A 26,613-nucleotide genomic window follows, 5' to 3' on the forward strand; every position below is an offset into this window, starting at 1 on the left:
GGCATTAAATATCGTAACACTGGTTATTACACTGTACCTAATGTGGTAGATCCACTGTAATAGTGAATCATTAAAATAAAGTGTAACCCACCTCTGCTTGGAACCTATGCCGTTGCATGTGTCAAGTGTTTCATTCAGCAAGTAAATAGGAATTGAAAGCCAAAGCTTTGGAAGAGAGACACATAACATGTAAGACTGACGCAATGACCAACACAACTTGTTTGTTGCATAGTGCAGGAAATACAGCTGTTGAATGGCACTTCAATCAATACATTGAAAGATCTAGTGTCTCCTTAGTAGTAGTTTATTTCCAGGATTTATGTAGAATATTCTCAAAACTATGTTTTTCCCATGACTATTTCTTACCACCATCAATTTATCAAGTCTTCATTTTGGCTTGCCAAATGCCAAATTTGCTAATGTGTAGTATCAATTTTGGAAATTGGCTACTAAAATTGGACACCTGGACCTTTAAATAAATACCCTTAAAACAGAACCACTAAATCTTTTCATAAACATGAAACAAAACCCAGGCAGTGCCAAAGAATTTCAAAATCTTTGGAGTGTCAGGGCGGTAGTGTAAAAATGGTGTGTCTTCTGTCTATTCAATGTGAGATGCACATGTAACAAGTGATCAGACTGTGAATTACAGTTCAAACTGATGGAAATTCAGTTGCACAGAGTATAACAATGCCCTAATGTATGAGTTTGGTTTTGACCAATGAAATCTGCCAACTACCTGTAGCACAGACTTCAAAATCTCACAGCTGTACTTTTTAAACATAACAAGGTAACACAGAATAAATAAATCTGCAGAGCAATTAAAATGAGTTGCTTTAAATCAAAATGTTGAGTATAAAAGACAAGCCTGATTTCAGTCTAGGCGGGACTAGGAGGAGGACAAATGCAAGGCTCAAAATAAGCATAAAAAGCTCACGGGAGAATTTAAATATATGAAGAGAGAATACTAAAATAATATTACATAAAATGTGAAACAATAACAACAATTTACACGGATCATGTCTTTTACAACAGTACATCACAATGTTAAACCCTGTGAGTGGGGTGAAGGTCTTGATTTGCCTTTAAAGGCAACTAAAACGACCACTTGTTCAGTAGATAGATCAGGAGCTAAACCCAATGCAGTTGAGTGCACACTTTTATCCCACCTGTCAGATTATCGGTCAAATTATAGAATTACATATTCATTTTAACAGTCCTTCCCAAGTTTGTGCACAGATGTGCTCACCAATCACAAGGCTTTTCACACTTGATTTGCTAAATCAAACCCCTACAAAATAATTTGTGTTAATTTCAGCCATAATCGTCATCAATAGTCAGGTGCCAATTTCTCCCGCCCCGATAACACAAAGATCTCGTCTTATGGCTTCTCCCAAACACACTCAGTCAGTCAGTCGCAGATACAGCAGCAGCAGCAGTTTAGGTTTTTACATCAACACGTACAGTAACAGACATTTTTTAAGACACGTCTTTCGCAGTGACACTTCTGCTCAACCGTTTAAAAACAAGGGTAACGCTTAAATTGACGACAGCGTCATACGAATGACATAAGTATCATAATAGCGTCAAAACAATGTCATGACACAGTCATGAGCGAGACATAAACATGGTGTCAGTGTCATAAATGTTTTATGGAAGGTGACATTGTTAGGGCTGTCTTTGCCATAACCAAATGTTACTTAATGATAAAGTCATAAAATGTTAATGACATTGGCATAATGTTTATGACACACGGATGACTGCATTATGAAACTGTTATGACATTATGTCATATCATGCATATGACACCTACGTCAAGTAAAGTGTTACCAAAACAAGCAGCCTATGGAGTAACCATAGCTTGGGGGCTGATGGTGAAAGACCTGCCCTTCATTCACATGGATAAAAAAAAAAAAAAAACCAGTAACACTTTACTACACGCATAATGCATTTAACAACATTGGACATAAACTGCACATACAGCATTGATGACTGTTTCGTGACACATGACTCAACATTCATAACAAACCTTTCACGCAGGTGGAAGACTCGACGAGACAGACATGACACCACAAAAAAAATGTTGGAATAAAAAATGGAAATGCTTGTTTTTCAACATGTCATTCTGTCTTCCACATTTATGAAAGCTTAGTTACGACTGAGTCATGTTTCAATAAAGTTATGAGTGCCTCATGTACAGTCTCTGACAGCTGTTATAGATGCATGATAACGCAACATATATAGTTCAGTGTCAGCCAAGACGCTAACCTGACAACAGATTTTTTTTTTTTTTTTTTTAAGAGCAGGACAAACACATGACCCCTACGTCTACTGCGGGAGCTGGTCAGGAGGTCTAGGAGCATCCGGGTATCGCCAGGAACCTGACTAGGTAGTAAACCAGGATTCTGTTTCTCAAAAGCATTGTGGCTAACCAGTTAGCAACTTACTTGCTTGCAGTGCAATTAGTCATTGGAAACCTAGTAAGTTGCTAACTTACTTAGTTCACAATGATGTTGTTGAGAAAAAACACCCCAGGTTAAGTTAACCTTGAGATAGTGGTAAATCATCTAATAGAAGAGCCTGGAGTCCTCAATTTCTTAATTGAATGACACATGTGGAGGTATCTATCAGCAGCTTTACCACTTCCTGTAGGTTAATTTCGACAGGTGTTATCACTTAACCATGTTGTTAGAATACCCCCCAGGAAACTATAGATATAGTAGAGGTAGGCTGAAACAAATTCAAAAGGTCTTGAACCATTGAGGGCTCGTGAAGGAACTGTGTGGGTAGTACAGCATTTGATATATTAGATAATGATCGTGATGAAGGTGTCTTCTGTCCGTGAGCGCATATCTGAGATTCTTGGATTGAACGTTTTACATTCGTTCGAACCAGCGCTAATCTCTCGAAGTTACAGTTTCTTTTTTTCTTGTTTACATACATACATACAACGAAAAGCTCACACTTTTTTTTTTCGTCACCCAGAAAACTGTCACTTCACTACATTTCAACACTGTTAAAGAGTTTGGGAGCATTTTCAAGTCTTCATTTCATGACCATCAAAAGCATTTTTTTAAAGCCAGCATACATTCTACAAAAACGAAAAAAAAAAGAAATGAAAGCAAAAATACATTAAGCAAAAATCATCCGAGTCCAATTCATCAAGTAGTTACGCATGTCCGCAAAGCAATCAATTGATGAAACCGCAGGTAAAAGTCAACTCCATCGAGGCAGAGGCTTCCTGACGTCTTCCTCAACAATGTCCATGGCAATGTTACAGAAAAAAAGAGGGGATGGGGTAAAAAAGGATTTTGATCACTTTTTAGTCAAACTAATGTGACAGCCCAGGTCACAGAACCAAAAAAATAAGGCAAGGGTGTTAGCAGTTTCCCTCCTCTTTTTTTTCTTTTTCATTTCGTTTTCTAGGTTTTTTTTTGTACGTTTGTTAAAAAACTCCTTTACCACACTTGCTTTGATGTGACTGATTCATGACTAAGCTTAAGTGGTGTGTGTGTGTGTGTGTGTGTGTGTGTGTGTGTGTGTGTGTGTGTGTGTGTGTGTGTGTGTGTGTGTGTGTGTGTGTGTGTGTGTGTGTGTGTGTGTGTGTTCTACACTTCAGTATCAAAGCCTCCTGCTGTGTAGGCAGCAGCAGTGTGTGTTTCCCTGGGCCAAGTCTCTAGGGAATATTTAAAGCACCAGTAATCAGAAGCTAGGTTTTTCTTTCATTCTGTCTTTTTTTCTTATACACGCACGCTGAACAAGAGTAGCCTATTCCAGCGCCGTTTCCCGCCAAACACTGACCAGCGTGTGCAAAGCGCAAAAAAGACCCAAAAAGTCATGTGGCGCACAGGAATACTTCTCTTCACTTTCTCTCTTTCATTTGTTCTTCTCTCATTCTGTTCTCTTCTCTTGCCACATCTCCTCCTCTGTCGTGCAATTCATGATGGCAGCGAAGACTTTTTTTTTAAAAAAAAAGAAAAGAAAAAAAGACACAACCTTCCAATGTGGAAACTCCACCCTTACAGCCTTGGTCAGTTACCGGGACAAATTAAAAAAAAAAAAAAAACGGAAAGGGAAAGGCTTGGGGGGGGGGGCCACTGGAGTAATTTCATTTCTTTTCTAAAGTGTCTTCAGTTTTAATAATAAAAAGAAGAGGATAAGGAGGCCAAAGAGTAGGGAGTTAGGGTACGGAGTTAGCCAGAGCGTCCAGCTGGCTCAGAGCTCCGGGGCGAGTGAGGGCGAGGGCGAGGGCAAGGGCGAGGGCGAAGGTCAGGGCGGGAGCGCTGCCTTCCCCTGGGTCATAGGTTCATGCGGAGGTGCTCGGGCCGCTTGGACAGCATGGGGTAGGCTTGCTGCTTGCGGAAGGGGCCGCCCATGCCGCTTCCCAGGGGCTGGCGGATAGGTAAGGGGGCGGAGACCTCTGCGTTGGTGTTGCTGTTGCTGACGTCCATCTGCTCTACGGCGGACACCTCCATGGGCTGGTCGCCGCCGCTGCCGGCGGCGGCTGAGGAGTTCAGGGAGGATGCAGAGGCTGAGGTGGAGGAAGCGGAGGGGCCGCCGGGGAGAGGCCCGCCTCGCAGCCAGAAGTCACCCCCAGCGAACTTCACAGGGCTGGGGGAGAGAAAAGAGGAGAGCGGGCGCTGTAACTTGACAGAGCATTTTTGTCGTGTGCCCTCATGTATGCATACCACGTGCGCAAATGGAGTGCACATACTGTACTTGCTGCAGAATTAGCAGATCACTATGCACACTACTAGAGGTGTAATTTTAGGGTCACAGTGACCAGAGCCGGCGCGCCCAATACGCTCACTATGCTCTCAGCGTAAGGCCTCGCGCAACCCGCTACGTCACGGTCATTGACAGTTTGAAAAAAGAAAAAAAAAACGCGAACTGATTTCATTGTTTATTACTGATTCCGTCACACAAAATGTGAAACGTCCAACATGAAACTACATTTTCCCTGCGGAAACAACAAAAAGAAATAGGAAACTCATGACAATGAGCGAAGAGAATAGCAGTCAAGTAGGCAATGTAACTCCTCTGTCGTTACGGTTATGCTTCCACTCATTGTGATCCTTCTTCTGTGGCTAATCGTATGGAGCAGAAGTGTCAATGGGCTTTTGTATTGCACAACAATGCCGGGTTAAAAAGTGCCCGGGTCTTCGATACGGTCACATGTTGTAAAAAGGGGGATTAACGTTTTACTGTTGTTTTAAAAGGTAGACGTTGTTGAGAACCACAAGCTGAGTAGCGTTTCGTTTAGCTTGTGCCATTAGTTCAACTGAATCAACAGGTAGCCTAGGCTAGAGAGAATGTGAGAGGAAAGGGTGGTGTTGTCAACGTTTTACTGTTGTTTCGAAAGGTGTACTAGTTGAATCATAATCTGACGAGCCGTTCGTTTAGCCGATGAAACGTCAGTGCAGTCGAAGCAACGAAGGAGGGAGTGTGTGAGAGAAGCGGGTGCCCTTTCTGTGTGTGTGGTGTGTGTGTGAGTTTGCGCGCGAGCTGTTGTATGCGTGGCTGCCTCTCGATTGTTTAGAAACAAATATCAACATACACAGACATTGATTTTGGTTTTGACAGGCGCTTAAGATTTTTGATAAGACGTCCGTGCAGTCTAAGCAATGGATGAGGAGGGAGTGTGAGAGAGAAGGAGTACCGTGCGTGTGTGTGTGTGTGTGTGTGTGCACGCGCTTTATGGGGGCCCCTTGGCATATTTTTGCCTAGGGCCCCATGGAGGTCAGAACCGGCTCTGACAGTGACCGATGCCGTTTTTTTTAAGAAGATCATTGTAAGCTACCTAACGCAAAATGGACATGAAATACACACATATCCTGCAGCAGAAATATTCCAGCGTTTGTGTTACCAGTAGGCAGCCGTTACCTTTGTTACCTTTTTCTTTCTGGCTTTAATCTTGTATTTATTTGTCAGTTGTGAGGCCCAATTTCTGTTTTTGTGTTGTTGTTGTTTGTTTGTTTGTTTGTTTGTTGTTGTTTTGTTTTCAAGGATTTGCTTTGTTTGTCTGTCTTTCTATTATGTATTATTATTTACCTTTTTTGTAATCCATTTAGCTTCTAATTTAGTATCTGTGGTTCTGTACTTGTGTATATTTGTTAAGGAAAAGTTAAAAACCCAAATGTATAATTTTATCATTGTATTTGACCGATACCTTCAATAAACATATAAATAATAAAAAAAGAAATATTCCAGCGTTTATGAGGAAGTACGTTAGAGTGCAGCCTAAACTTGGTGTCTTTTATGGGCAGTCAGGGTAAGCGGTGTGAGTGTCAGACTAGTGCACCAAAGGTTGCCGTTTCGACTCTATGACCCGTCAGGTTGGTGGGGGGAGTAATTAACCAGTGCTCTCCCCCATCCTCCTCCATGACTGAGGTACCCTGAGCATGCTGCCATCCCACCACACTTCTCCCTTGGGGTGGTGTTTCAGGCTGCCCCCTTGCACAGGCAAGGGATAACATGCAATGCGATGTAAGTTGAGTGTAGGGAGCACACAACAGGAGTACGGTGTCAAAATGACAATGGGAGTTTCCCAGGTGAGCGTTCACATTCCCCTTCTTTGGGCTCCCAACCAGGGGTAAGTGTACGACTAGGGGTAACAGAGCACACTGCAAAGGGGTACGTGGAAAAATATAATAATAAATGGTATATTGAGAGAAGAAACATTGGGATAGAGGAACAGTGCATGAGTGAGGGGGGGTGTAACTCATCAAAAGACAAAATGACGCAGGATAAAAAAGGTTGGAAACTACATTCAACCACAGACGTGCATTAAAATTCAACAACATCAGTAAGACAGGTGAGGTCAATGAGGTCAGTAGAAACAAATGAACAGCAAGTTGGGGAAATGCAGGGAAACTGTTGGTAATAAATGTTGTGGCAAGGTCTCTGCACGCTCATTCTAACCACAAGTCCGATGATTCCACAACCACAGTGCTCAAAAAGGAATTAAATATTGCCATTGACCTCCGATCCTCGTTAACACACGGGCTTTAAAACAAATTGCCTATATAGACACAGGCAATTGAAGTTAAGTTAAACATTTAAATAACTACAACATTTAATCACATACATCAGGAATTACCTGGAAGTCTGGGATTTAAAGTGATCCATGCATGCAGTGAAGAATATGTATTACTGTGCATTACAACAGTAGCTCTCAGTTGCAATCCATTAAAGGTGCACCTTGTAATATTTGTAAATATTCAAGAAAAGATCAAATTTGGATATTAGGCAGCGCATTTTCAATGAGCAGCATAGTTGCAATATCTAAGGAAACTAAGGAAATCTGTGTGCTTAAGTACAATTCAGTCTGCTTTCAGTTATTGTATTTCAAGTTATTCAGACGCACATTAAACCAGAGAGACCTGTGTGTAACGCATGTTAACGCATTCTCCAGTCAGCTTACGGTCATTGTTGTTCCAGTTTAACAGGAGCCTGCTGTGAGAGCAAGGGAGAGAGCGAGTCTTTTCCCTGAAAAGTCGCTGGAAGAGCAAAACAATTACCTCACTGGTGTCCGTGGGCTGTCCAGGAGCTTCCGTGGGGAGCGCACTTTTGGCTCAAAGCAGAACTTCTCCTTCACGTTCTCAAGTACAGATGGGGCCACATACGTGAAGCCCTACGGTGGACAAAGACAGACCAAAAAATATTAAATAATAATAATAAAATGAGGAGGGAGATAAGCAGGGCTCTAACTTAACACCGGCCAACCGGCCAAATGCTGGGGAAATTTCAGTCTGGCTGGTAGAAAAGACCAACTTACTAGCCACTTTCACCCATTACTGAGTGTGTGTTTGGCTAATGAGATTAACATCTACTGTACATGCCATTTTAGCTGGTGGTGTAAAAATGTAGGTCCCTGGAGATAAGTTTGTCTTTAACATTCTCAAGTAGCTGACAGATGGGCCCACGTACATCAAGTCCTGCGGTGACAAAGAAGCTCGTTTTTACGTTTTTAGAAAAGATGAAAAGGGGGATTTTTCAGACAAGCTTGTGGTTAAAACTGCAAGTATATCCATGTGGAAAACAAGACAAAGAAGGGGAAAAAAAGCACACACAAACACAATATGTAGGCTAATGGAGGATGAGCAATGCGACTTCAGTTGAAACCAATCACGCTATTTGCCGAAAAAGTGGCCACACACACATGCACGCACACCGCACACACAGACAAAACACATTAACTGTTTCTCGTAAGAAAGGGGAAAAAAAAATGAAACAAGACCCTAAACCATCTGGTCCTTCAAAAAAAAAAAAAAAGGTAGGAGAAAAAAAACGAGAAAGAGAAAGAGAGAGACTGAGACCTATCCCAACTTGAGAAAGAGTAGAGCAGCTCACCAGGAAGACTTGGTTGGCACTTTCGCTGAGAGTGGAGTCATCAGGGCTGTCCACTGGCGTCTGGCTGGTGAACTTGGAGTCGAACTGACTCACGTCATCTGCCGATTGCTATCAATATTAAACGCAGAGGAAGCAAACGTTGAACTATTTACAAGTCATTATTTGGATATTGACCGCACACACAGTCATGGTAGTTTTACTTAAGTTAATGAGGTTAGATTTCGGTAGTCTGGCAAGCTATTAATTTACACTGACCTCATCCAGGTCTACTGTGTGACACTAATCACATTATTTTAGCTACAGCATGAGAGATTAAAATACTGTATGAATGCGAATGAGACGCTGTAATGTGTGTATGCTATAGTGTAAACTGTGGGTTATACTTGGCTGTGGCTAAAATTCTTCTGCTATGATGTTAACATCACACAGGTGTGGTTTATATTGGACTACATTTTGGCAGACATAAGCCAAGGAACATAAATATATACATATATGGGACAGCCGTGGCCTAGTGGTTAGGGAGTTGGGCTTTCAATCTGCGGGTTGCAGGTTCTAATCCGACCTAACCTCTCCCTACAACCCTATCCATGGCTGAAGTGCCCTTGAGCAAGGCACCTAACCCTAAACTGCAACAGGGACTGTAACAGTACCCTGAATAGCGACTGTATGTTGCTTTGGGTACAAGAGTCAGCCAAGTGTAAGGTAATGTAATGCAATGTAATAATACATACACACACCCATTTTAACCATGATAAGCAAAAATAGTTTAACACTCTTTGACCAGTGTAAGCACAAGTACCTTTGTCCTATTGCTTTGACATGCAAGTGCATGAAGGGGTTTTGCTGAAGTTCTATCAATCTGTGTAAAATGTTCTTCCACCATCACAATCAAGAATGACATTTTAGAATAAGACCTAGGACATCCTGGTGTGTAGGTAGATACAGTGCGTCTTAGCTTTGCAAAAGTAAACACGTCATCACAGCACGATGCAAACACAACCAAACTTAGTAGTGTTCACATGAACCACAAAGATGTGGTCAATGCACGATTTAATTTCTTATTGAGCCCAGTTCCTCCGGTTTATATACAGTGTGGCTAACATACGGGAAATAATAACAATACTTCAAAAATAGGACAGAAGTGTCGGGAAAGTGATGCTACAAGTGATGTATTGTGGTCGAAAGTAATGTATTGTGGATGGAAATTATGTGTTGTGGTAGGGAAATGATGTACTGTTATGTGGTTCGTCTCCCCCTCCTCTCACTGTGGCATCTTTGACTTAAGCAGACAGACTTACCAGAAAAGGCTTGAATGGCGGTTCAACTTTGCGGCCGAGCAGGTCATCCCAATTGATTTGCCTGAAGAAGGGGTGTGCCTGAACACACACACACACACACACGCACACACGCACACACGGGAGAAGTCAAATCAAGACCATAAGAGACTAAGATAATAATAAAGAACCTGCTAACAAAGAAGCCAAGTGAAAACATTCCAAAGCAGTGGCACACTCCACAAACCTTAGAAGACACACACCAGCTAAGCTTTTCTTACACTAAGGCACACACTCGGTGAACACATTGTGGGAGGATGTCATGCACTTTTGACATCCAGCGCGCGCGCGTGCGTGCGTGCGCCTTGGCTGCAGCCCCCAGGGAGCACAGTTCCTGTAATATATGTGTGTATATGTGTGTGTGTGAGAAAGTGTGTACCTGTACTTCTGAAGCATCGCCTGGCCCGGCACCCAACCGCAGCGATGCATTTCTTTTTAGCAGCTGGGGTGGAGGAGCAGAGAGAGAAGGGAAGAGAGAGGAAAGATAGGAGGAGAGAAGAGAGAGAGAGGAGAGAAGTGAGAGAGAGAAGGGAGAGGACAAAGAGAAGGGAAAGGAGGGAGGAGATAGCAGAAGAGACCGAGGGGGAAGAGGAGGGAGAGCCGAAGAGTAGAGAAAGAGGAAAGGGAGGAGAGGGAGGAGAGGAGAGAGGACAGAGGAAAGAGAATGGAGAGAGTAGAGGAGAAAGAGGAGAGAGAGAGGAGAGAGAGAGGAGAGGAGTGGAGGGAGGAGAGAGGGAGGAGAGAGGAGAGGAGCGAGAGGAGAGGGAGAGCAGAAGAATGTAGAGAGAGGAGAGGGAGGAGAGGAGAGAGGAGGAAAGGAGAGGAGTGGAGGGAGGAGAGGAGAGGGGGGAAAAAGAGCAAAAGGAAAATAAACAGACTGAGTTACTGGCAGCTCGGTCATATGTTGAGTCAGGAATGACCCAGCTGGGAGAGGACTGGAAGACTCAGCACAACACGACATGGGAAGCAATCAGCTTAGCAACCACAAACACCAGCCAATATAGTAGCAGAAACACGCGCTTTGAAGGACTAGAGAGGGAGCTAGCCCGTCTGTGGTAGCAGTGCTCCAGTTGCCCGGGCCTCTTTAGAGACAGACACGTGGACGAATAGACAGATAGAGGGAAAGACGAGTATACACACACACAAGATGACGCAATAGACACAGGCCAGTCAAGCAGTGCTTGCAGTTGGCCTAGCTTCTTCAGAGAGAGATAGGTGGGCACATGGACGGACAGTAGGGGTGGTACGGTTCACAAAATTCACGGTTCGGTTCATATCACGGTGTCAAGGTCACGGTTTTCGGTTCTCTACGGTTCTTTTTTTTAAAGTTCATGATAAATGGTGCACCGGGAATATTAAACAATATTTATATAACTGCAGTTCTAAAGTGATGATGTGTAAGTTGAATTTGACCTTTTGCACATGTCTGAGAACCACATCTTGTGCTAACCTGCGCTTGCACTTAAACTGTCGTCAGCTGATGTGCGCTGTCTGAGTGTTCCAAATGCCCTCTTTCAATTGGCTAATAGAATCTGACTTATCACTAAATATCCTACATATGGTTGTATAGGCTTATAATGTGAAAATGGTGTGATTTGTGTCATCCTCTGATTGGTCTTATACGCTAATGTTTTAATCAGAGAGACATGGTAATATACTCCAAGAGCATTCCGGTTTGTCACGGATTGCACGGTTCGGTTCGGTATGTGTGTGAATTGTACGGTTTCGGTTTTCGGTGTGGTTTGTGCCATCCCTAACGGACAGACAGGCAGACAGATAGACGGACGGACAGAGAGGCAGAGAGATGGAAGACCAGACAGAGATAAGACACGGCAGTGTTGCATATGGCCTGGCTTCCTTAGAGATAAATAGATACATGGACGGAGTCACAGAGGCCGGATAGATGGAAGTTCAAAGACGCAACAGATAAAGCAATTGCCAACCGCAAACACACGCTGTAGTACTGGCTTAACTTCTTTAGAGATAGAAAATGGACAGGAAGAGAGATATACAGAGACAGACAGATTTACAGAGAGACAGATATGCGGCTATACAGACAAAGACAGTAGATAACACACAGGGAGATGTAGTAGTGCTTGCAGACAGACAGATACATGGATAGACAGTCAGTCGGTCAGTCAAACAGACAGCAAGACATACAGAAATAAAAAAAGACAAAAACCAGACAACTTTATCTCAAGGGAAATTAGACTGCTGCGATCATACACATCAGAGATTAACCCCACAAGCACAAGTTAAAGTACAGTACTTGTTGAAGATGAGTTGAACGGTTTTCAGCTATTGAGGCGTTTTCCCTACTGAATGAACTTGGTAGATTACATGTTGCTCACCTTTTTCAGAAGGTCCCTGGCCTCGTGCGTGAGGTAAGGAGGAAGGTTGAGTTTGCATTTCAAGATCTTGTCGATAGTCTTCTTCCGGTTCTCACCAGTGAATGGTGGCTAGACAAACAACAAATACGGCATGCAGATTCCCTCACTGAAAGCCACTTATAAGCACATTTTAAGACAAAAATCCATAGGCAACAGTTTGAAATGAAAGCTTTATCTAACAACCCAAGATGTAGGTTGCTTTGAAAGTGGTGGGAACATAATTGTAATTATGTAATTGTAATTGTAGTTGTAATTGTAATTGAAATGGTAAATTGTCCAGGTTAGCCATCTTTGCATTCTACGTGAAAAAGTGGTGGGGATAAGCTAGGTTCATCTCAAAAGTAGTATGAACATGTCCACACCATCCACACCAAAAATTACACCCATGCCAACAACTGACACAGCTGATCATATCCCACCCACTAGCACAGCTGGCCTGATGAAAAGGCTGACTAGAGCTGGCTTCCTCCTTCAACAGGAGGGACTTTATATGAACCACAGAGCATGACCTTGGTGGCTTGCTAGAGCAACAAAAGAGAGCATCGCTCCTTTACATGGCTATACATCAAAGTCTAATTGAATGGGGATACTCCCTCCAGCTGCCTCCAGCTCAACACAATTGGCAAACAATTGCAGGCAAGCTGCCTCTTTAAACACACCGTCCCCGTGTACTCTATTAACCTCGCTTGTCTGCCCTGATCAAATTGCAGCATTCAATATAAAGTAACAATGCCCCGGCACCGCACAACAAGCATGACTTGGCTTGGCTTAGCTCGGGTGTCGTTGGCTCGGGGCCGGATTAAGATGGTGCTAGGCTACACGTTGCTGTGGGGCCCACCGGAAGGTCAATTTCTCAAAAAATGTACATAGGTATAGGGCTGGGTAAAATAATCGATTCAATCGAGAATCGATCGATATCATTTAAAATTCACATAATCGATTCACAGGGCACAAAATCGATTTTTTGGTTCTTTTTCTTTTTGTCCTTTTTGTTTAATTTAGGTCTATGGAAAATACCCTGTAGGTATTAGTCAATTAGACCTAGGCCTACTTATTACAAATTAGCAATCTATTAACACTGTCAAGCCACAGCCCTTTGATATTATATAATAAAAATAGGCAACAGCATCTTTTGGGGGAAATCCTGGCACTAAGAAAGGAACGGATTGAATCGATGCGGAATGAATCGAATCGAATTGAATCGTGATTAATCGATTCAAATCCCTAAGAATCGAAATCGAATCGATACAGGAACATGGCTGCAATACCCAGCCCTACATAGGTAGTGTCATAATTACGAGCTAGCTAACATGGCTACCAACTGTACTGAACACGACAAACAAGGCAGCAGCCATATCTAGCCAGTGCGTTAATCCTGGGTATCTGGCAGCCCTCTGCAGTCGGCTACTTACAGCGCCGGTCAGCATGTCGTACATCAGCGCTCCCAGGCTCCACCAGTCCACTGCCCGGTTATGCCCGCTACGCATCAGGATCTCTGGAGCCCTGAGAGAGAGAGAGAAAGAGAGAGAGAGAGAGAGAGAGAGAGAGAGAGAGAGAGAGAGAGAGAGAGAGAGAGAGAGAGAAAGAGAAAGAGAGAGAAAGGGAAAAAGAAAGTAAAAAAAGAGAGAGAGAGAGAGAGAGAGACAGAGAGACGGAGACAGAGACAGAGAGAGTTAAAATAGTTTTATAGTTAGCTACATGTGCCTTGTGGCAGGTTCTCTCACCCCTGGTTCACACAGACACTCTTCATTCATTGTTACCATTGCATTTTAAGGGGGGGGGGGGGGGGTGAAATGCATTCTGGGGACAGTCAGTTTCCATCGGCTCCACTGCTGTTGTTTTCAGGCTGAAGTGGTGATGGGTAACCGATGAACTGTGATTGGAGATGAAGAGTGTGTGCTAAACTGAGAAATTGATATTACTGACAGTTACTACAGTCAAGGCGAGTTTATTTGTACAGAGCAGTTTATGCTCAGAAATGCCTTTTCCTTTACAAAACTAGAACGGGCACTCGGTAGAGCGCAAACCTTCGCCTACGCCACTTATTTTTTTCTGGTCATCTTCAGAGTATGGAGCATAACATTCTCCAAATTTTGGTGTTAGTGTCATTTAAATCGGACCGGAATATCGTAATATTACATTTTTGGCCCAGTCTTGACCTCTTATTCAATTCAGCATGCACACGTTGTTCTGGCATATAGTGCTTGGCAAAGAAAAAAGTTTTTGACCTTTTCGTGACCTTGACCTTGACCTTTGACCCAATCACTCCCAAAAAGTAATCGATTGTTCCTTGGGTCATGACCAATCATCCAACTAAATTTCATAAAAATCGGCTCAGTTCTGTCTGAGTTATACGAAGTACAAACAAACAAACATATTAACAACGGTCAAACATATTAACAGCGGTCAAAACATAACCTTCGCCGACTTTGTCTCAGCGAAGGTAAAAAAAAGCAGACGACAACACAAGTGGCACAAGTAAAGGTTTTCAAGCGATCGTCCTTAATCAGACAGGGGATCATAGGAACAAGTGTGCAGACATTCCACTTAGTTTTACGTGTACGTTTGCTGTCCAGCACCCGTGTTATGCTTCTTACATGTATTCAATGGTCCCGCAGAACGTGTGAGTGACTGTGCCATCGTGGATGGACTCTTTGCAAAGGCCGAAGTCGGTCAGCTTCACATGACCTGCAGAGAAAGAAAGACATTACAGAGAGAAATGGACATTATATTAGCTACATCTGTTTGAGGTGGGTGCTACGCTAATAGGAAAAATGGCTATTTTAATTCATTTTGAGGGGTTAACAGAAAGAGGTTAAGCAAAAGAAAAAAAAGAAAAAGGAAAATGCCTATCAATGACAAACACTGCCAGAAGCAAGAAATACCTGTACAAGAAAACGAGAAAACCAAACAATGAACGTCCTGTTCTTCTTCATCTTGATATATAAAAAGGAACGAGGCGTCCTTAGCTCTACTCACCTCTAATCATGGGTACTAACCTGCAATACATTTCATAGGGCAAAAAAGAAGGATCACTGCACACTGGTGGACTTAGTTTTTGCTGTTTTTATTTAGGTGACATTTCATAGGGCCTCCACAATTTTTCTGCTCTTTATCTATTCTACATTACTTGTATACTGATGTACTCTGTACTTGCTTGAATGTTCTCCTTGTAGGTCGCTTTGGTCAAAAGCATCTGCTAAATGTAATATAATGTAAAACAAGTCCGACAGGCGGATTAAGATGCGTCCGTCTATGCACTGCTGCCTTGTGGACACATGAGGCAATGACAACTGAAAGAATGTGTTTCGAACCGACCGACAGACGGACGGATGGACGGACATACCCTCTTATAGAGATGCGTGGAAGCATCTAAAAATCTAATGTCTTTGCTGTGGCGTACCCTTGTCATTGAGCATGATGTTCTCTGGCTTGAGGTCGCGGTAGATAATGCCCTTCTGATGCAGGTGACCCAGCGCCATGGAGATCTCCGCCAGGTAGAAGCTATCCAGGACACAGCAGAGAGAGAGAGAGAGAGAGAGAGAGAGAGAGAGAGAGAGAGAGAGAGAGAGAGAGAGAGAGAGAGAGAGAGAGAGCCTCAGTTATGACAAGTCATGTTTTTGTTAGGTCTGCTCTCTGAGAGATCTTGAACTTTCACTGGGTTTCCGCCGGCTGTGCAACTTACTGGGTGAAAGAGCACTAGAGCACAACACATCTTTCATCAACTGGGGCAAATCGATGCCAGCACACACAAACACAGGTACACACGAGCACAGGCACACACACAAGCACACACACAAGCACAGACACAAGCACAGACACACGCACTCCAGTACAGACACACGCACTCCAGCACAGACACACGCACTCCAGCACAGACACACGCACTCCAGCACAGACACACGCACTCCAGGACAGACGAGCAGACACGCACTTGAGCACAGACACGCACTTGAGCACAGACACGCACTTGAGCACAGACACGCACTTGAGCACAGACACGCACTTGAGCACAGACACGCACTCGTGCAGACGCGCGCACACACACACACACACAGAGAGACGTGCACACACACAGACGTGCACACACACAGACGCGCACACACACAGACGCGCACACACACACAGACACTCGCACGCACACTCGCACGCACACACAGACGCGCGCGCGCATCACTGCATTTTTTTTCTGGAAGGAGGCACATTTTTTTCAAGGCTGCACAAAGTAGGTATGCAGCGGACAGCACATTTCTTCAAAACCCTCAAAATCCAAGAGGCCAGCAATGCCCTGCCCTGCCAACGCTGCTGCTGGCTGCTGGCTTAGGGCCCAGCAGGGTTACTGAGTTGGGCTGAGGTATTCGTGTTTGTTACAACACAAAACATGCAGCCTTACTTAAGGACTTCCAAAGCACATTGCATAACCCCAACACGCGCGCGCGCGCTCACACACACACACACACACACACACACACACACACACACACACACACACACACACACACACACACACACACACACACACACACACACACACACACACACACACACACACACACACACACACACACCAAAATTGCATCTGTGTGTACAAAACAAGAGGTTGAGGATAACGGGAGCCTGCATTACGAACGGAGTTCAACCTACCCAGAAGTAACCCAGGGTTAACTTGGTAAACTGGGGTTGACAAGATATGATTACCTTGACTGGTGATTTGAATGTTGATTTGTCTACCCAGAGTTGCTTAAACCAGAGTTCCTGCACGCTCTCTTGGCAGCAAAAGTCCATCTGCCCATCTCCCTTAACATGCAGTGTGTGTGTGTGTGTGTGTGTGTGTGTGTGTGTGTGTGTTTCTCACCATGCCGTGTCCTCCATGAAGATGCCTTCTCTTTCCAGCTGCATGAACAGCTCTCCACCTGCAGGCAAATTACATTAAAATCACATTAACACCACAATGCATTACATTACACTACATTCCATTCCATTCCATGACGCCTTCATGCAGAGTGACTTACATTTATTGACAGTACAGTACAGTTACAGTCCCTGGAGCAGTGTGGGGTAAACCTTATCATGCAGAGCCTACCAGTGTGGGGTGAACCCCATCATCCAGACCTTAAATGTCGAACAAAAAATGATAATGATGACCGTTTTAATATGTGACTTAAGACCCTATGTAATGTCATTGCAATGTTGTTATGATGTAGGGAAACTTTTTCAGCAAAGACTGAATGGAACCGCCAGTGATGCCATCTGAATGAAAAGGCAAGGCGGCACTTCAAGCATAGATGAAGATATGGGGGAATAGTTTTCCTACTGGTAAGAGTGTGCTAGTAGTAATAGAAAAGCCACAATCTAGTCGCTGAAGACGAGTGACACGCTTCTCTAGGCTGAAACTGGAAGGCGTAGATGAGGGGTGTGTGTGTGTGTGTGTTTACCGCTGAGGTACTCCAGTATGAGGTATAGCTTTCCTTCAGACTGGACGGTGTAGATGAGGTATGTGTGTGTGTGTGTGTGTGTGTGTGTGTGTGTGTGTGTGTGTGTGTGTGTGTGTGTGTGTGTGTGTGCTCCAGTATGAGGTACAGCTTGCCGCCGGTCTGGAAGGCGTAGATGAGGTGTGTGTGTGTGTGTGTGTGTGTGTGTGTGTGTGTGTGCTTACCGCTGAGGTACTCCAGTATGAGGTACAGCTTGCCGCCGGTCTGGAAGGCGTAGATGAGGTGTGTGTGTGTGTGTGTGTGTGTGTGTGTGTGTGTGTGTGTGTGTGCTTACCGCTGAGGTACTCCAGTATGAGGTACAGCTTGCCGCCGGTCTGGAAGGCGTAGATGAGGTGTGTGTGTGTGTGTGTGTGTGTGTGTGTGTGTGTGTGTGTGTGTGTGTGCTTACCGCTGAGGTACTCCAGTATGAGGTACAGCTTGCCGCCGGTCTGGAAGGCGTAGATGAGGTCCACTATAAAGGGGTGCTTCACCTCCTCCAGGATGTTCCTCTCTGCCTTGGTGTGAGCCGTGTCCTTGGCATTACGCACAATCATCGCCTGAAATGACACCAAACATGAAGAAAAAAATCTTTGGTTTGCCAGTGTCTCAAAACCACGTTCTTGGCATTAGGGGCAATCATAAAAAAAATGTTAATTCTTCACACTTTAATTTGAAAAATGCTTTGACATAGTGTGTGCAGACCACGTCCTTTCCATCGCGAGCCATCGTAGCCTGCAATCGCAGGAAACAAGGAGACAAGAATAGATATTTGAATATTATTACTTAGGTAATAGAAAGCTCCCTTGGGAAACTCCAACTCCCATTGTCATTGCGACACAGCACTCCACAGCACACAAGAACGCTGCACACTGCACACAACAAAATTGCATTTATGCCTCACCCGTGCAAGGGGGCAGCCCTCAATGGCGCCCCAAGGGAGCAGTGCGGCGGGACAGTACCATGCTCAGGGTACATCAGTCATGGAGGAGGATGGGGGAGAGCACTGGTTAATTACTCCCCCCACCAACCTGGCGGGTCGGGAGTCGAACCGGCAACCTTCGGGCTACAAGTCTGACGCCTTAACCGCTTACCCATGACTGCCCTAGATAATAGAACACGGTGTTAAGGCCCAGACGTGGCTCTAACGGCTGGGCACTGGACTGCTACACCAGCGACCCGGGTTCGATTCCGGAACAGGTCATTTGCCGAGCCTTCCCCCCTGACTCTCTCTCCATTCATTTCCTGTCTCTCTCTCACTATCCTGTCATTAATACAAGCAATAATATACATTAAAATATCTGGGGGGAAAAAAGAAAAGAATGTTAAACTCATCTTATCCACTTCTACATTACTACACTTGAACTATATTAAATAGAAAACCATAGAAAAATAGAATCATAGAAAAATAGAAAATAGAACCATAGAAAAATATAGAAAGGTCAAGGCCCTAAACTAAAGGAAGAGAGGTGGGACTCTGACAGTGGGCTGGAGGAGCTGTCTAAGCGGTTTCTAAACTGGCATGCATGCTGATGCTGCGGCACAGAATCGGGGGCAGGGGGTTTAAATTGATTGGGAGAAGGATAAGCATTAGCAGGGGGCACTTTGACTGCACTATTTATAGGCGACTATTAATAGTACTAAAACCCAAAAATAGTATTCTGCAATAGGTCCCAGAGTTGTGTTGTGGTGTCTTAGAGCTGACGCAGCTGGATTTCATGTGGGCCATAACATCACAGCAGCCTCCGCAGTACAGCCTTCTACAGCATTTCACATTATTTTGACTGTATTACAGTATTTTTTATCAATCCCGAAGGAAATTAAGGTGTCTGTTAGCTTATATAAGTAGACAACTACAAAAAATACACAAACACCTAATACACATTATTGTACATTGCAGTAAACCTATAGCACACACTTCAGTGCAACAATCAGTCTTACAGCAGTTGACATACAAACACGCACACACACACGCACACTCCTGTTGGGGTAGAGTGTTACACACATTACACTACGCTGGTGCGTGTGTGTGTGTGTGTGTGTGTGTGTGGTGTATTTTTTTTTTAACAAAAACAACTTGGAGTTGTTTAGACACAGACAATGAAGTATCAATACCTGACCAATGTGAAGTTAAGCGCTTTGCAGTACACATGCCCTGCTCAAGCCGGGGTGTTGGATGGAGGTGCAGGTGGATCAAATTCCTCAAACTGGAACACATTGTTCCAACTGGTAACAGTGGGATTCGAACCGGCGACCCACTGAATACCAACACCCCAACTCACCCTCACCATTAGCCCATGGCTAGCTTCCCTCCAGCTGCCTGGTCGCTTCTGTTCTGACCTCATATGGGTGCGTGCCATTCTCCTCACGAACACAGAGGCCACTGACAAACATGCTAATGTAATGCTAATGCTAATCTGTCCCCTCTGACGTGCTCCGGATAACATTACCTTCTGAATGAACAAATGGAACATGGAAACTACAGCTGATGAGTATTCCACCACCAGGCACAAGAAGCCTCCATGTGGGGGGTCGCTCGTCGTCTCTCTCTTCAATGGCACGAAGACCATGAGCAAACCAAGATCAGCCGCTTCTTTACTAACAAAATGATTAGTAATATGCTATATACCTATATAATATGCAATATATAACTATTATAATAACACAATTATTAAACGAAACAATTTAATATTAAGGAGGCTATGAAAGCGTATATTTGGCTGCTAGCATCAAGTGGAGGAAGACTAGGAAGAGGCATGTGATAATGTGATTATGTCTGTGTGATTATGTGAATGTCATTTGGAAAGAGATTAACAATAGAAAAGAACTGAAAGCATGTTTTGTCCGTGACACTGACATTTCCTTTTTCCACACAACCCGCAAAAAAAGACACCCGGGCATTTTCACACGGCCGCATTACTGCTTTAATTACGGCCTTCATCTTGTAAGTAACAGACACGTGCAGAGCGAGTCTAATCTAAATCCGGAATGCTAAGAATTCAAAGAATGCGAGCGGCTTCGGGCAGAAAAAAAATCAACACTGTAACTGTTTTCTAAATAGCTCAGCTACCTCTGTACCGCAAGTATGCATGTGTGAGCAAGCGCCAAGCTCACACACCTAAAGCCGAGCCAGCACTTGCAACCTGACATCAAAATCGCAAACGTGCTTGAAACTGGCAAGAAATGCAGCAGGGTCTCCAGAGTGTGCATGTGTGTGCCTGTGTGTGTGTGAGAGAGAGAGTCAGGGTGGAGTAAACCACAGACACACCCAATGTTGGATGCACATGGATGTGCAAACCCATGGTCATCCCTGTGAATCATTTCTATGAGTACCAAATTCCACATGGGCCTTTATAACACTTGTGTGTATGTGTGTGTGGTAGTGGATCTTGGGCCTTTATAGTAAAAAAGTGTGTGTCTGTGTGTGTGCTTATGTGTGTGTGTGTGTACGTGCGTGTCTTGCAGCAGCATAAGCGACAACCAGCTGCTAACACAGCGACAGAGAGGAGTGTAGGGGGTGCAGAAGCATGCCATGTGTGCATGCTGAAAACAGGTCTCAGCAGTGGCTCACGGAGAGGAGAAGGGGAGGCAAAGGAGAGGCAGAGGCTGAAGCCAACGCTGAGGATGCTGGATACAGGAGTTATATTTGGCAACACTACTCTCCATGCACCATCCAAGTCTTTTATCATCAACCTTGGGAGTCGAAAAATCACACATACGCACACACACATGCATTCGCACAAACACACGCGCATACACACGTACACACACACACAGAAAAACCTGCTTTGCTGCATTCGTGATGTCTACGGTAAATATGGGCTCGCGCTAACCATAAACACAGGGCCTCAACATTCAAGCTTCTGGGAAAGCAAACGCAGTGGCCAATTACATAAATAAGGGCAAGGAGGGCACATGGAAAAATAAGAACAGCGGCAGCAATCAGGCAGAGAGGGAGGATTTCTAGGGAAACTATTACATTCCATTGGACTTACAGGCAAGTCGCTCATTAAATCGGGAGTATTTACTAGTGTGTGTGTGTGTGTGTGTGTGTGTGTGTGTGTGTGTGTGTATGGGTCGTACTTGCGATGCCAGCCTGACACTCTATACAAAACTCATACCGGGCGAGCGAGCGCTGTGGTCTTAACCACTTTTCCACCGTAACAAAATGCCAGTGAGTGTGTACACAACTACGATTCCATAGCCAGGCAGTCTTAGCAATGTAGTAGCCTTGTGTAACTGTCCCTGGATCAGTGCGAAATACGCGAGAGTAGAAGATTCAAGTACAGAGGAAAGGCTTTTCACTGTTCACTTACCAGTGTTACAGTAATGATCCTTTAATGCCCATTAATTGTCTTCAGACTAATGACTGTGAGAAACTATTTGAAAGAGAATTACTGCCAATTTCAACACGCAGTTGCATAGCTCACGCCACCCTTGACTTGTCAGTACCTGACAAGGCGCCATTTTTTGGCCATTCTATTAGATTACTATTCTTTTCCGTCTTGCCCCCATTAGAACGATCAGGATCTCTGAAAGGGCGGAACAAATAATGGATCGTCATCAGGTACTGACAACTTAAGTCAAGGGTAGCGTAATCAATACAACTGCTTGGCAGTAATTTTCCTTTAATATCATCAACCTTTATTCCAGGTTATTACAGAGGTCATGTTCCTGGAGTGGTACGGCTGCTCATTTGGTATTGTCTAGGTCACGTTAGGGGTGGACAAACTACGTTAGGCAATCTAAGACCCTGGGGCCCTCCACTCTGTTTTATGTGACCCGCCATGAAGTACCAAAAACATTCGATGTAAGCTGCTTTTACATGAACCTAACATTAAATACTACGTATATCCATCGCACACACAGCATGTTTTCGGTGTTATGCTTGTTAATAGCTTTATCAAACAGTGTAGCAGACAGCCTGCAGGTTTTCAGATGTAAATTGCAGTAGGTCTTTCTCTATAAACTCTTTGAAACAAGCACTTAGATTTGTACTTGGAAGCTTCTTTTTTTCCTTTATGTGGTCCATTAACAGAGATGTTTGCCCACCCCTGGTGAAGTGACTACAGAGGCTCGTCAAACAGTGAAGGGGGCTTTAAAATGACCTGGAGGTCATACTAGATGTTATGTCTGCCGTGAGTGAGAGTTTGTGACTTCTCTCACCGATGCAGCAAGAGAAGTGTTCCCGTGCATCCCGTGCATCCAGCATCCCGTGGCCAGGGCCGGATTAAGATGGTCTGGGGCCCCTAGGCTACAGGCTGCTGTGGGCGCCCCCAGAGGACAAATTCCATGACAAATTTACATAGACAGTGTCATAATTACAAGCTATGTATGAATCAAGGAAACATGTCTACCAACTGTACTCTACACCAAAGATGATTTCTACCAATATTGCATCTAGTCAGAATTCTTTTATTTTTGACTTTTGTCAGGTGGGGGCCCCTAGGCTGCTGCAGCCATATCTAGCCTGTGCATTAATCCGGCCCTGTCCATGGTCATCTCACATATGGGTATACAGTACAGTGCGGGCTACAGCTGAACCCAACAACCTCCTGCTGCTTCACATTTCTTTTCTATTGAGTGCCTTGTCCGGTCCAGTGCCTGTATCCGATTTCTCAGAGTGCAGATTTCCTGCCCAATAAAAAAACCTCAGACGGGTCTTGGAGTGGCTTGAACTAACGTTGCAATTAATGGATGCTAATTATCTTCACAAGAAAGAAAGATAAGAGGTGATTTCAAGAGGGGACTTTTTGTAGTAGTAATAGTAAATGGATGCATCTTTTTTTTCTCACCGGCAGCGGATAAGGGGGAGGGGCTTACAACTCAACTTTTCATTCACACTGATGTGCCTTGGTATCCACCAAAGATGATCCTACCAAATCAAAACCTCAGGGCGGTGTCCATACAAATCTATATTCCATTCCATTTCATTTAGTTGAAGATTTCATCTACAGGGACTCAGGAATCAGGGACTCAGTGGGTAATGCAGTGCACTGATTATTCAACCCCTCGATTCACATTGTTTCCCCCCTCAGTGGCACAAGAACTTAACCTGTGACCCTTTGCTCCCAAGACCAATGGCCCTTGCAGCATGCAGCATCAGACCACAGCATGCTAGTCAGGCCAATTGCAATGTAAATATTGTTTCTGATCTCCAGAAAAATCGGGAACTCCACCCACTTTGTCTGAAACCAGTCGACCAGTAGCAAACCTAGGAAGGAGGGTCAACCACGCCGTTTGGGAAACGTTAATTGTTATGCTCTTGGTCAGACCAAGTCTCGAAGAGATTTGAAAGTCGATGATAATCAGGCTAACAGCATGCAGCATCAGGCCGCAGCAACCTACTTACGTACTAGCACATGTACAGTGCAGTCTCCTTTTCCCATTTGACTAATAATGGCTGACCTGACCAGTGGTCTTTAACACAACAAAAATAAACCCAGTAAAGACTTTGTTCCTAGCCTCATACACTTCCATTCATTCTTCATCGAGCTTCTGTCAGTTCATACATAGTGGCAGCAACAACAATGAAAAGGGAAATGCACTGTTGAATGCAGCAGTCACCTGACCCACAAACAAACATTTTCTCTTTTGCTTTTACAAAGACCATTGTAAGTGGATGAGGAAATGAATTTACCTTCTTTAAGACCTTCATGGCAAAGATCTTTCCAGATGCAGCCCCGGACACTTTTCTGACTTGAAAAACCTAGGGTAAATGTACATCATGATAGGTTAACATAGATAATTTCAGGCAGCATTATGCATTTTGAACTATTTAACAATGCACAGACAAGACAAAAGAGGTAGCATAATAGTCTAAAAGGAATGCAATTCCACACCTTTCCATAGCCCCCTTTCCCTAGCACTCGTAGAAGCTCGAAACACTCCGGCCGAATCTGCTCCGTGCCTTGGTTGACGCTGTCCTCGGAAATCTCAATTTTCTCACAATCCTCCATGTCACTGCAAAACGAAAGGAAAAACAATAATGACAGAATTGTAAAAGGAACAAAAAAAAAGCAACACAAAGGGGATGGTATACCCCAAAACTCCTAACATGACCCTGCATTCAGGTCATATAGTCCAAATGAATACTCACAATTCAAAGCTGCTGGACTGCTCCATGCTCTCACTGAGTTGAGTCTTTAAAAAAAGAGTAAAGACAGGTGACATGTTTGCTTTATTTCTACACATGGGACAATGGTCAATGCAATTGACCATCCTCATTAGAAATAGATCATATTTCAGGGCTATGTGTCCGTATGCATGCAAGCATTTCAGATGAAAGCATCAGTTTGGAATCTGTCTTCATTAATAGTTTCGAATTGTCCATGATCGACTTTTATTTTCGGCTGCATATCGGTCACATGCAGCAGGTGTTTAACACTGGCATGTGAATGAAGCTGGAGATGAACATTGTCAAATCAATCTTGTTAACCCACAATTAATTAAAATCAATCTCAGTAAAGTCCCAAACACCATTTAAGAGTTCATTGTACAGTAACACAGCTCACAAAATAGTCTTTGAGATGTGCGCAGGTTAGAACTAGTTGTAAACTGCATCTCTCGCAAGAGCGGACAGTATCACCTCTTGCTGAAACTGCTTGTTCTAGTCGCTGTGCAGCAACACTTTAATGCCGAGACACTTATTATTATTATTTTTACAAACGAACCCATGAAAGCATACATTGTAGAAGAGGACTTAATATATATGGCACTGCTGAACCACTCGTTTTAAGCTCAGAACACAGCAATACTCGCTGACCGATAAGGTTTAATTAGGTTGGCGTGATTTAATAGTGTGGGCTTCCCTTTACACTCGCTAGCTGCAACGGGTGGTTTCTCCATCCGTGTTGTTAATTTGCTTCTACCATCTTCACAACACACTGAATGTTATGAACCATCCACACCGGTATATGATCAAGTCCGGTTATAAAAGGCCAGTTGTAAACTAGCCCTAGAAAAGGTACAAAATATACATCACAGTTAGCTAATGATCCCAGCTAATCAACCCGCAAAGTTTATTTAGATACATATGCAGCAAGGCTAACTAGCACCGAAAAGCATCCCCAAGAACAGGGAAAGTGTCGTTACATTAAAACCAACAGAGCGTAATACTGTGACACTGCCACTTATCACACCTCGAGGTGTAATATGCATTGACTGCTACAGTATACCGTTATGACAAATGCATCTCTGCGTATGGACCTTTTTGGCTAACTCGTCAACTCTACCACCACAGTTCAGTCAAAGCTGGCTAACGTTAGGTGACTCAAAATGACAGCGACACCGTACTATTATGCTGAAATGTTGTCAGGGTACACTTAGATCCCTGACCTGAAGTTACTGCAGTGTTTCACTGCCTACAAAAACTTTCATTTCACTTGGCAAGAGGGTTGTCATCTCTACATCATCTCGGTACTGTAACTGCTAGCCGCTTAGCAATTAGCCCGTGCAGCCGGCGCTAGCATTTGGTGAAATGTGAAGCTACTGCCTTTAGGCCCGCGCCTCTTCCTTGTGAGCGGTGCCTCTGACAATTTTCCATACCCCGTCCTCGAGCTCATCGTCAGAGACATTTTCCTCCGGCTGGTCCAGATCAATATCGAACACGCCCGCCATGGCTTCAGACTCTAGCTGTTCTCCCCGGCGTACGGTGCTTGTTCCTGCCCGCCTCATGAAAATCTACACACTACCGCCATAACCGGCTACTACAAAGTCCCATGCGCGCAGGACTCAATACTAGCCACCAGCAGCAGTCAAACAAAATTCCTGAGAGAGGGAAAAAACAAAGCAACACGCGCGCGTCTTGCGCAAGCGCATCATTCCTGCAACTGTATTTGCGCATTTTCATCCAAATCAAAGTTTGGAATTTGGAGGACCGCTCCAGCGTTTTAATAACATGGGGCTAATGTGATTGGTCACATCCAAAATTGTGTTTCACTTTATAAAGAGGTAGCCTGGTATGGCCTACAATTATGCCAATAATTAAATAGGCTAGTCAGATATAGCATACTTTTTCCTGAAATGTGAGACTGAACATTTATAAAATGTGCCATATCATATAACCTA

At 44.0% G+C, this 26,613-nt stretch overlaps 1 protein-coding gene across 1 annotated transcript; it reads right to left on the bottom strand.

The window, feature by feature from the left end:
* Positions 1-821: 821 nt before the first annotated feature.
* rps6kb1a (ribosomal protein S6 kinase b, polypeptide 1a) lies at positions 822-26,613 on the bottom strand. The gene is made up of 15 exons (XM_063203293.1): positions 26,092-26,613; positions 24,644-24,687; positions 24,387-24,507; positions 24,185-24,253; positions 17,957-18,104; positions 16,932-16,989; positions 15,480-15,580; positions 14,674-14,764; positions 13,489-13,579; positions 12,038-12,145; positions 10,066-10,128; positions 9,651-9,728; positions 8,353-8,460; positions 7,521-7,633; positions 822-4,611 (listed from the first exon to the last, which is right to left on the bottom strand). The coding sequence occupies exons 1-15, from the start codon at positions 26,218-26,220 to the stop codon at positions 4,299-4,301; spliced, it is 1,635 nt and encodes a 544-aa protein (XP_063059363.1). The 5' UTR covers positions 26,221-26,613; the 3' UTR covers positions 822-4,298.

The sequence above is a fragment of the Engraulis encrasicolus genome, chromosome 7 (assembly GCF_034702125.1).
Source record: "Engraulis encrasicolus isolate BLACKSEA-1 chromosome 7, IST_EnEncr_1.0, whole genome shotgun sequence".
NCBI lineage: Eukaryota > Metazoa > Chordata > Actinopteri > Clupeiformes > Engraulidae > Engraulis > Engraulis encrasicolus.

Bases quoted from the DNA above. Each gene is read 5' to 3' on its own strand.
- rps6kb1a (XM_063203293.1), bottom strand. From the start codon at position 26,220: ATGAGGCGGGCAGGAACAAGCACCGTACGCCGGGGAGAACAGCTAGAG. The intron at 7,634-8,352 runs GTGAGCTGCTCT...TGTCCACCGTAG, and splicing joins GTGCCAACCAAGTCTTCCTG to GGCTTCACGTATGTGGCCCC. The intron at 4,612-7,520 runs GTAATTGTTTTG...TCTCTCCCCCAG, and splicing joins AGCCCACGGACACCAGTGAG to CCCTGTGAAGTTCGCTGGGG.